The sequence below is a fragment of the Hypomesus nipponensis genome, chromosome 7, assembly GCF_054491055.1.
Source record: "Hypomesus nipponensis isolate SF chromosome 7, ASM5449105v1, whole genome shotgun sequence".
In the NCBI taxonomy this organism is placed as follows: domain Eukaryota; kingdom Metazoa; phylum Chordata; class Actinopteri; order Osmeriformes; family Osmeridae; genus Hypomesus; species Hypomesus nipponensis.
Genome location: NC_140367.1, coordinates 10,136,949 through 10,148,994, shown reverse-complemented (window position 1 = coordinate 10,148,994; position 12,046 = coordinate 10,136,949). Strand labels below are relative to the sequence as shown.

Sequence of the window (12,046 nt, the reverse complement as noted above, 5' to 3'; positions counted from 1 at the left end):
AGACTGTAGAGTGAGTAAGGCCTTAACTCAAGGACTCGTAAGTTATCCAGGCCGCGCAAGCAAACACACTTGCAAAAATACAGCCACGGGTAACAGCAAACTGCATTACCATTCCTGTTGTAGATGGTGTGCAGTAACACGTGGTAAAAGTGACATTTGACCTTCCAGGTCCAATCGGATTGTATTTTAGGTTTGTGAATTACCAAACCACTTTATGGAATGTAAAATCAATAGAGAAGAGCATGACAGGATGACTCCATCAGCAACAGGTTGACATCAGGAGTTCCTTTATTTTCAGCTCATAGTAACTGTCAAGGAAGACATTTTCTGAATGAAACTGACCCAGTCCTTCATGTCCCCCACACGGTAAAAACACAAAGTGGTATTTTAATGTCATCGCTTTTTTTCCCCTCCAGCTGCTCCCTTAGGCAGTCCATGGGAAAAGAACCTCTCCTTCGGCCCTGAGAGAAATACAGCTATTTTAAGAGTTTACGTCATGCATTCGAGCCCTGTGCCAGAATCCTCCACATTTCAATCCCCCCTAACTGTTGCACTTTACGGGAGGGATTCTGTATGACTGTAAACTGCTTTTTAAGAACTCTGCCCATGTTTGAAAAGCACACAATTTGCATTTGGATGGTGTTTGTCAAGGGCTTTGAAAAGTGAGAAGTATTTGGGGGGAAAAGAAACTAACCCTGGGGCAGATTTGATGCACTTTATGAACTGTTGAAAGTTTTACAACACATCATGTGGTCACGTTGGTCGAGAAAAGGCTTCATGCACAAATTGTGAAAGAATCAACATAAGTGAGACTGCCTCACATTAAAGTGCCGGACATCTGCATGGTCGTGTCTGAATTATGGCTGCATGACATTGCAGTTACCTATGTGTTTATGTCATATTCCACACAGTTAAGGTCTGTCAGGTAAGGTCTGTCAGCACATTTATTGACATCCAGGAATGGGAAAGTACACAAATAATGCATTTTATAAGTGGACTTGATGTATAACTCACATATGATGCCTATGTTTCCAAGTCTTTCATTATTGTTATTAGTCATAATGTGTAATTTGATGACTTGTGGACTTGACTAGTAAGATGGAAAACGAAAGAAACAATTGGCATAATTGAATATTTAAACTATAACCTTGAAACAGTATTATCGTGATAACAAAATAGGACAACATGCAGGTAGACTAACTTGTACGTGTTAAATATTAAACACGATAAATAAAATCCATAAATCATTAAATAAACAGATAATGCATGTAATCATAAATGGGTTGAGTCATATTCGAAGCAAGCATGTATGTGCGTGTTTTCTATTCAGTGAGAGAGCGTCTACACACGTCAGCTTGGGGAGGGCATTGCTGCTTAAAATGCTGTGAATGTGACAGCCAATAGTCCAGACTATGCCAGCGTGGGGAATGTGATGGGAGAAGCGCGCACAAAAGGGAAAATGCGAACAAAAACAACACACCCGCAGACGTGAGACAACCATAAGGAAAGACGCAGAGAGGGGAGACGAAGCACCGCGCCGTTCCACAAGTGACTGGACTTATTTGTTCCAAAATAGCGCGGCCAAAAACGCACCGATAGAGGGGGATCACACGACGCGGACTCTAGAAGGGACAGAGGTGCGAGAAGCGTTGCCCTTTGGGGAGAAAAATGACAGTAGTGCCCGGAGAGAACCTGGATGAGACTGTGGCACTAGCAGCCCTGTCCCAAGATGTCTATGACCCGGAGAGAGCGGACCAGGAGTGCTGTGAGAGGGTGGTTATCAACATCTCCGGGCTGCGCTTTGAGACCCAACTGAAAACGCTCGCGCAGTTCCCCACGACCTTACTGGGAGACCCGAGGAAGAGAATGCGCTTCTTTGACCCACTGAGAAACGAATACTTCTTTGATAGGAATCGACCCAGCTTCGATGCCATCCTCTATTATTACCAGTCTGGAGGAAGGCTCCGGAGACCCGTCAATGTCCCAGTGGACATATTTATGGAGGAAATCAAATTCTATGAATTGGGTGAGGATGTCATCGAAAATTTTAAAGAGGATGAAGGATTCATTAAGGAGGAAGAGCGTCCTTTGCCAGACAACGAGTTCCAAAGGCAGGTTTGGCTTTTGTTCGAATATCCCGAAAGCTCTGGACCTGCCAGGGGAATAGCAATAGTTTCTGTACTAGTTATCTTGATATCAATTGTCATCTTCTGCCTGGAGACATTGCCTGAGTTCAGAGAGGATGGCAAAACATATGATGACCACCTTGCATTGAATGGAACTGCACGCGTAAAAAAGCCAAATCCGTTTACTGATCCATTCTTCATCGTGGAGACGCTCTGTATCATTTGGTTCTCATTTGAACTGCTGGTGAGGTTTCTCGCGTGCCCAAGCAAGCCCGCGTTCTTCAAAAATATTATGAACACCATCGACATTGTGGCAATTATGCCGTACTTTATCACACTGGGCTTGGAATTAGCTGAACACCAAGGCAATGGCCAGCAAGCAATGTCCCTGGCCATACTGAGAGTTATCCGATTGGTGCGCGTGTTCAGGATTTTCAAGCTATCCAGACACTCCAAAGGTCTCCAAATCCTGGGAAAAACTCTCCAGGCCAGCATGAGAGAGCTAGGTCTATTAATATTCTTCCTCTTCATAGGAGTCATCTTGTTTTCCAGCGCTGTGTACTTCGCTGAAACCGACGACCCGGAATCGGGGTTCAGCAGCATCCCTGATGCATTCTGGTGGGCGGTGGTATCCATGACTACGGTGGGTTACGGGGACATGTGCCCGGTCACTATCGGTGGCAAGATTGTCGGGTCTTTGTGTGCCATAGCTGGTGTGCTCACTATCGCTCTGCCCGTCCCTGTCATCGTCTCCAATTTCAACTATTTCTACCACAGGGAGACGGAGCATGAAGAACAATTCCAATACACCCATGTAACATGTGGCCAGCAGCAGCCGTCATTCGGTGAATTCAAAAAGAGTGACAGCAAACCGTCACTCTCCAAATCCGACTATATGGACTCTGAAGATGCCGACTCCATAAAATACACAAATTGCAGCCCACATAAAGCATTCACCGGAAAGCTAACTGATGTATGATCTGTGAATTTCGCATCAGTGATAAGATGAGAAACGTCGTTTCTTTCCGTGAGTAGCCTCCATCAAATATTCTGCGCTCTGGCTAGGTAGATTGGCAAGCTCTTTTTTTCTGGCATCTCTAATGCAGAAGGAATAATTTAATAGAATATCATAACATTGGATGCACCGTGGTCAGTGGGTAGTAACGATTTCCCCAGGAACAGTCTTCCATTATACGCGCTCATCGATGTTGGGGTAAAGGGGTTAAAAGACACTTCAAGAAAAACATCAACCTCACTTCGCTTAGCACTTTATTCATGTGTTTAGTAATGTATTGACATAGTTGCAGGTTTTGTGATTACGAAAGTTTACATTTGCTTTGTCTATTGGGTTAAGAAGATGATTGGACCAATTTGTCTAAATTCTGTAAATTAGTCTCACTCACAATTATGGCCACTCAGTGACTCCACGGTGACATACACCCATTATTTCCACCATCTCAGTGGTCCAAAATTTTCTGAGCGGACCATGTACCATGGCACTGTTGCTTATGTCAGCTATGAGGAGTAAGATGGTCATTGCAGACACAAATAAGTGGCAACACCATCACTGACATGTCTCTGTTTGGTAAAACACATAAACAGCAGCGATTAACATAAAATGTGGCCAATGGTGAACATATAAAAACGTCCTCATTTATTTTATAATCAAATTGCCCTATTGGCCGTCTCAAAATGACTCAAACACTTTTAATGGATTGCAATCGATGGGTCAAACCCAGAACGATGTAAAAATATAATGTTAATAATCTTGTTTACAGAATGTCCTTATGTTAATTTATACTTCACCCCCAAATGTAGGCTTAGGTAGGCCTGTGCACTGGGAAAGAACCGTGATCATACCTAGGCTCTATCGATTGTGAGGTAGCCTTACATGTTACCCTTGAAACATAAATGGGTGAATCGTTTTAAAATAAAAAAAACTTGATGGGGTGGGGGGAGAGAGGGACTGGGGAAGGGGACTGGATAACTGTGTACTGTTGAGAGAATACAGTAAGAGATGGAATACTATGGCCTATTTTCAAACCAAGAGCGCCACTGTGTGGTCACAATCTGGTATGGCAGGCGTCAGAGGATGCAGTTTCTATAGCAACCTTCCAGACTATTCCATATAGTCTGACATAGGCACACAGAGACTAATCCCAAAATGGAGGAAGGAGAGGCCTCACTCAACTGTGTTTTTAAAGGTTTCGACTATGTACCTTCACGGCACCGACTTACGTCAATGTAGACATATGACATGAGAATATCATTGTGAAATTTATTTTGGCAGCTAAAGCCATGTCTTAGGTCCACATCTTTGCATGTTACGCAGAAAGATGGACCTACATGAATTCCCTTCAGCATTCACCAGACGTGAAACGCTTCATTGCAAAACATCAAGCGCAAAACGGACGTTGCTCGACCTTCGCGGCCTCGGCCTCGTGGGCTTTGTGTCACCTCTAGGTCACCTTGTCTGAGGTCATCGCCCGCATCAGCCTATCAAGACCACCCAAGCACCTTACTATCACGGACGACATCGAGACCACCTCCCGCCCACTCCGACTTAACCACGGCGAAAGATGGAATACCGGTCAAACCAGGCTCTGGAAGGCAACCGTGACGTGTGACGACGAGGAAACCGTTCTATCAGTAAGGATTACCTGCTAGCCAGATCAACATGCAACCCTTCCACGGGAATACCCGCTCAGACCCTGTGTCACGCACGGCAAGGACAGGCGAACATCCCTTCGCCTTTGAACTCAAACTGTCCTTTCCAGTTGACCACGTGGGAGGGCGACAGCCCTCGAGGGCCACCTCGCTGGTAGGTGAGTAATGTGGTGGACGCACAAAAGCACATTCACGTACACTAGCCCTGACAAGCTGTCACCAGAAACACACATCGCACCCAGTCACCCGACACAGTTTGAGGAAATGTGAAATACGTTGTCGGGATTCAACCTTTTTTTCTGACCTTGGTCCTCCGAGTCCTGCCAGCAGAGAGGAAGATAGCTTAGCTCGCTCTCAGGGTGCACTGCAGTGCTCATTGCGACGGATCCATTCGTGGAAAGTGGTGGTTGACATTTTGGTGCGGCAAAAATTGAAAGGTGTTGAGCGGTCGTCTGCAGATGCAGTACTCTCGTCTGAGCAATAGAGGGCAGTGTCTACCTTGCTATTGGTTGACTGGAAAAGTCTGTTAGTTGTCTCAGTGGGCCAGCGACACTTACTGGGCCTGCTGTAGCTGTAGCTGGATCCAACGGTGGAAACCCATTGTTGTTGATTAATTCCCTTCAACCAAAGTAAGAGGACTACAAAACCTAAGGTCCCAATGTCGTACACACACTATCTCGAATGGAACAGCTGACCATTGTTCAGCAGTCCGGCAGTATGTCTCGAGACAGAATCCCAGTCAGAGCCCATGTCGTGATGACAAGACGCCTGCGAGCAAATCCAACATGGCGGCTCAGTTGACACGTAAGCGTCAGCACTCCGAAAAAGCCAAGCAAGAACCCGGCCTTGTCCAACCCTGACAGGCCACAGACAGACACAGTGCTGCCGAGTTGTTTCACTCCCTCGTGTTGGCGGAGGGGTGGGGGTGAGGGGGTAACGGAGGCGGGAGCCAAGCCGGGTCTGTCAGCGGTCTCCCTCCTGCCTCGCGTGTCCTGGCTCCGCCAGCATATGGGATGAGTATGAGCAGAGGTAAACAGGTTTCCCCTTGGATGACACTGCCGTTGACAGCGCAGGCCCACGCCTCGGCTCTGACAGCTATTGTTAGCATCCCTGACGCTGCTGAGGGAATCTGGACCTCGGCACGCTCACCTACAGTCTCTTCCTGTCTCTCTGTCTCTTTCTCTGTGTCTCTCTGTCTCTCTCTCTCTCTGTCTATCTGTCTCTGTGTCTCTGTCTCTCTCTCTCTTTCTCTCTCTCTCTCTCTCTCTCTCTCTCTCTCTCTCTCTCTCGTGTCTATTCTCTCTTTCTCTTTCTGTGCCCTTCTGGTTTTCCCTTTACAAGAGAGGTTGGACAGAAGAGAAATTCTAGACGGACAGTAGACGGTGAACCTGAAAAGAGATTGTGTGATAATGTTGTGGAAGGCCTGTAGTGTGTGTGTGTATGTGTGTGTACGTGCAGTGCATAAGCCTGCCTCGTGTATGTGTTTGTGTGGGTGTCTGAGAATACATGTTTGCGCGCGCATTTAATGTGTGTGTATATAGTATGTGTGTGTGTGTGTGCGAGCACATATGTGCGTGGGCTGTCGGTGGTCCATGCCTCAGTACCTAAATGTTCAGTCCGCTCGCTCAGCCCTCCCCCGCCCCCCCCCCCCCCCTCCCACCCCCCCACAGGCAATGTGTTCCAGAGTGGCACCTAGGCTGACAGGTTCATTCTGCCCAAAGGTCAGGGTTATTTAAAGCACTGGATGCATTGATTCCGGCTTAATCCTGGGATTTACGTCACTTATGCTTGATGAATTACCATCATGTGGGTCCCCCTCCCTCACCCCCCCCCCCCTCCTCTCTCCCCAAACCCTGGACCAAGCCCCCCCCCCCCCCCCCCCCCCATCCCCTCCACAGGCATCTGCAAGTGGTGGGTGCCATGGATCACAGTAACACTCCATAATGTCCCCAGTCATTTATGGCTCCTGTATTGTGTTACTGGCCTGCTGGTCCGCAAGGATAGGCATTCTGCTCTGAGACATTGGTCAACAGCTACCTCAAGGGACAACAACAACTTTTGTTGTGATCCCCATTCTGAGCATGAGAAACAATTGTCTCTTTTTCGTGACCTTGCTAGTCTATTTGCTACACGTCACTTTAGTTCAGAAAAGGGGTGGGCTCAGGAGTCAGATCATGACCAATCTTCTCGTGTGTCCAAAACACGAAACGAAACACGAAAGTGAAAGTCTTGGAATCGCTTTGGATAAAAGCGTCTGCTAAAAGCATAAATGTAAGTGCAAATGAGTAACAGTACATCGCACAAATTGTGCCCCTATTTTTCTAGGCAAGTAAATGTCTGTTTATTGATCCATTTCAATCACTTAAACACAACCTTCTGTACTTTGTGTATCTTTTTAAATGCCATTTATAAACCAGCCAGTCAGGTTTGTCGGCTGTGTTTGTTGACGCTCCTGGTTGGGATTCTGTGGGTCTGATCCATGCCACTGCATAGCAACAGCTCTCTGCTCGGTGTAGTGGCAGGAAACGGTAAACAGGAAGTGATGGCGTCTCTGTTGTCCTTGTTCAGCAGCCTGAATATGGGACTGTGATGATGGAGATGGCCTAGAGTCTCTTGCAGTCTCTTGCTAAGTAGAAGTGTGTGCGTATATGTCTGTGTGTGTGTGAGAGAGAGAGAGAGAGAGAGAGAGAGAGAGAGAGTAGAGAAGAAGAGAGAGAGAGAAAGAAAGAGAGAAAGACATTTGGACGTGCTTGTATGTAGTACATGCACAGGCCGGCAAGACTGCAAATGTGTATGTGCAGGTTATGAGAACATGTACTTGTGTGTGTATTGCACAGTGTGTGTGTATGATGGAGAGCCTGAGCCAGATTGTGTGTGTGTGTGTGTGTGGAGGGGAGTGCTCAGGAGACAGGCAGTATGGCAGTATGGAGGGCGCCTAGAGGGTTGTCCAGTCGCTGAGCTCATGCGTGCGTGTGTGTGTGGGCTTACTGTATGTGTGTGTGTGTGTGTGTGTGCGCGTTTGAGTGGGTGAGACAGAGAGGGAGAGCTGGGGAAGAGACAGGCTCTATGGAGGCATTCTGCCGACAAACAAAAGGACTGAAGCTGCATAAAGGAAGAATGTCGCAAAGCACAGAGAGAGCGAAGGATTCTGGGAGTCGGTGTCCACTTCATTGTCTCGCGAAGCCGCTCTTCATGCCTAAAAAAAGATCCTTTTTGAAAGAGAAAAAAAAGAGTGTCTTTGGCGTGTTTTTTGTCGTTACGTTGCAGTGCAGTTTGACAGCACCGTGTTTACACTGTGAGAAGCGTCCGTGCCGGTTATTTAATGTGACAGCAGAGCTCAGCTGAGAGGCCGTAGTGCCCGATAGCGCTTCGGGTCCCCTCTGTCACCCACCCAGTATGGCGTTAATAGGCTAGCTGTGTTGCCGTGCATTTGCTGCCATTTCTAATCTCCGAAAGGCGACGGTTTAGAGCCAGGCCACTGAACTGACACGTTCTTTTTAACCTCGTATAGAATCATTATCTACAACATCACACAGTGTTGATACGAACCCATAGGAAATGTTTAACAGTGGCGACGACTGTCGCGTTTGTTCTGCGAGAAAGCCCGGCTCGCTTGTGAGAGGACAAGTGTTGTTTGAACGGAGAGTCGTCTCCCTCGCTGAGCCGTGCTGGAACTCGATCGCTGTTCTCTTTTGGTTTGCAGGGGGCCGAGCGAAGAGCGACCGCGCCACCCACCCCCGCGACCCCCCATGGCGCCATGTCAAAGGGAAACACACCAGGTCAAACACACCAGGCCACAGAACCACGCTCTTTAGCCCATTCCCACTCTGACACACGTCAGGGAGAGGAACCACCCCCCTCCCCCCACTGTCTTTCTCCGAGATGATTGACTGGGAAAGAAAAGGGGTGGGGAAAATAAGAGGAATGAAAAAAGAACATGTGATTCAAGAAGACAGAGCGAGGAGACCCCTCTCCAACCCTGACCCTCGGACACCGAGACGCAAGGCTGGGGCTCACCAAAAGGTGGCTAAACAGAGGTACAGAAGAAGTGACTTGAATCATCTGACATACATATTACAGTTCACATAACTAATTATGAAACCCAGAATTTATTCAAGATGAAGACAGGTTCCCCCGTTCTGTGTGTATTTAGCTACACAATAGGAATATGGTCTGTGTGTGCATTACACCACTTCTAATCATGTTCTATAGCTAAACATATTATTGCATGCTTGAAAAGTACAGTAGGGCATGTAACAAGAAAATGAAGAAAGAAAATAAGAATAGTTTTCATCCCATGTCGACCACTCAAAACTGTTCTAGAACCAGTGGACTGATCTATGGGAACAACAAATAGCTCATTCAAATACATATAAACACAAATAATGTTCTGTTCAGCTGGTGGAGTTGGCATTGTTAAATCTCTATTTTTTTTAAAAGTATATATGTTTTATATGAAGAGGGATTGGTTAAACTGGTGACTTATTTTTTAGATTTATAACATTTATGCTAAATGATGTATTTTCGTTTCTTGTTTTTTGAATTTTGCCTTGATGAAAACACAGCTGCGGAGCGCTTCAGATGAAATGGCTTCGATCATGAAAACACCAAACTTAAACCCCTCTTTTTCCTCTGCATGTTGGAGCAGGGTGACGCAGATGGAATAAAATTGCTGCAGGTGACGTGTTATCATATCATCATTTAAATTATTCAGTTTTTTTTTAAATTGTTATTATGATTTCTTATCAGAATGCTGTATCACTGTAATTAATAGCATCTACCTCAGTTTCCTCACTTTAATTTCAATGGAAGCTTTAACTCCGTGATAACGCCTGGTTGTCCTCATCATGTGTCAACATGTTGTAAAGAGCGTTGAGTTGCTTACCTGCCAACAAAGTTCAACCGTTCGGGTGGCAAGTCATGTTTTCCAATAACCTATTGCTTTTGTTCTTCATTGAACAAATAACAGTGTCAGTGTTTTAGCCACTGTGCACACAATGTCACCCTCAGATGTCTTGCTTTGTATAAAGAAGCTTATGTCAGTCATAGGTGGCCATGGGAAACGCAGTCATGAAGGTTGGGATGAACGATGATAAGAAATGGGGGTGGTATCCAGCACATTCTGTATGCAATATTGGTTGTCTCTGGAAAGTTCTAAAAACCCATCACACATCATCTATCTCATTCTTAAAGAATAATCATTGAATAAATCGAATTTAGAGAATTCAGACATTTTCAGGGCTAAGGTGGTTCGTCCATTGCCAAGCGTGATTGTAATAGCGTCCATTCAACCCATCAAATCCGTTTTTTGTTATTTATTGTCATCTATTATTTGTCAAACATCAGACATAACCAAAGTGACGTAGGTTTTTATTCAATGGCGTTTCGTGCTGTGTACTGTACAGCAGATTAAACTTGCCTCATACCCATTGGCCCACACTTTAACACTTTGGAAGACAAGTACATGCCTCATTGTGAAGACACCATACAGGCGTGTGAAGCACTGTCTTCTGGACCCATTTCCATTCACGCACGATGGACTGTGAGGGAAAGCAATAGTGCGAGGGAGATTTACTGTGCTCCGTAGACTTTGGTGTGGAAGCGAGATGCATTTGATTTCTTTTTGATTCTCATACTCTTGTCGCCATGTTCATTTTGACACGTTTCTTCATTCATTTGTGACCTATTTTTGATAAAATAAATCCTCTATTCTTCTTTTGGTTTGGCTTTTTTTTCCATGTGGCAGCTACAGAAAGACTGAGTGAATGTGTGTTGGTGTGTTGTCTTAGTTTGCCCTGCATACTGTAGGTTAAAACAAATGATTGGTTGAAAAGTTTGGATATATATATATACGTGTGTTCAGAGAAACCTGTGTTTGCACTGTACATGTGTGCTTATAGTTTATCTCAGCGGGTAAAAAGATGCCATTACCTCCTCACTCCCACCCCCACTTCCACCAAACCAGAACCCCATCCCATCTCCCGGATCCTTCTCTCTGAAGCTCTCTCGGTTCGCGAGAGCAACATCAGTGGAAACGAATCCCTGAGCACTCTCTCAAAGTTGACCTAGATCGAGGAAGCGAAGCCTTGCCAATGGCAGACGGAACAACGCAGGAGCCCGCCTCTAAAACATTAATGCCAGCGATGAATAGAAAAGTGCCCGACCCGCTTCCTACAGTCAAGGTATCAGACTTTCCACGTGCATTAGCCAGATCGATAATGTAAGAGTCAGCTTCTTCTTTCCCCACGCTGCTCATAAACACCCCCCCCCCCTTCTGATAGTCCACCATGAGCCCGATTATAGCTACTGTAGCTCCTTACAACCCTCCGGAAAGCCAAGAGCAGGCCTAACCAGCTTACAAAGATCCAGACTGTCCAAAACTGTGCACATGTATGTAAAGAACCTGAGTTACCGTATCCAAGGGCCATCCCACCCACTGTTTCCAATGCCGGTTAAAGCCTGTCTCTTAAACCAAACACAACAACACGGCCCTGGGATTTGAATTCCGACAGGGAAAAAGAGATTAGCCAAGTGTGAAGCGATGGTGAAGCCTCCACCAGCTAGCTAGCTACAGGCTGACCCACTTAAGTGAGCAGGTAGACCAGCTGTAGGCAGAGGCACAGTGGGGAAACCATTATCCTCATTGCCAACACACAGCGGTTTTGTTCCCCAAACCAGGAGAGGAGGGAGGTGAGGGGGGGTACCAATCTCAGTCCAGTCCCACCAGGGCTGCCTGCTTTGTAATTGGGTACTGACTACAAACGCCACACATCAATGGGGGTGCAGGCAAATTGTACCTCAAAGGACGGTGGGTGTGGAAGGGGGGTCCATGGCGTGAGATGTAGGTTAACGATGAACTCCCGCACCGCAGAGAGATCAGAGAGTGGAGCCGTGGACACTTTGAATCCTTTCATGCGGCCTCGCTGAACCATGCGTCTATCCTCAGGTCCCCCTCACTGGGCACAGCGCTCGCACAGGAACGCAATTCCTGCTCGCTTGTACGGTACGGCCGAAGTGAACGCCGTAGGGAAGAAGGAGCTTCCTGAAATTCACTGCCCTTTTTTCTTGAAAGGACTGCAGAGGAGGGAGTGAACGGAGAGGCAGGAACAGGGCAGAGAAGACCCACAGTAGACAAGGGGGGCCCAGAACAGCGAGATATAAAGGCTGCTTGACAGGCTACATTCTTCCACTTCCGTTCTACCCAGAACTACGTATGATTTGCACATTTTCAGTGGATCAGTGTTGTGAATCCA

At 46.5% G+C, this 12,046-nt stretch overlaps 1 protein-coding gene and 1 long non-coding RNA gene across 2 annotated transcripts; both read left to right on the top strand.

Annotated features, from left to right (window-relative positions):
* The first annotated feature begins 1,483 nt into the window (after window positions 1–1,483).
* On the top strand, window positions 1,484–4,023 carry LOC146276708 (shaker-related potassium channel tsha2). The gene has a single exon (XM_084701524.1). It carries the CDS (start codon window positions 1,669–1,671, stop codon window positions 3,103–3,105), a length of 1,437 nt encoding a protein of 478 aa, XP_084557650.1. The 5' UTR covers window positions 1,484–1,668; the 3' UTR covers window positions 3,106–4,023.
* A 346-nt stretch (window positions 4,024–4,369) lies between these two features.
* LOC146276707 (uncharacterized) lies at window positions 4,370–10,507 on the top strand. Its single transcript, XR_014762454.1, has 2 exons — window positions 4,370–4,951; window positions 8,497–10,507. It is a non-coding gene; the product is annotated as an uncharacterized LOC146276707 (long non-coding RNA).
* The last annotated feature ends 1,539 nt before the right edge of the window (window positions 10,508–12,046 follow it).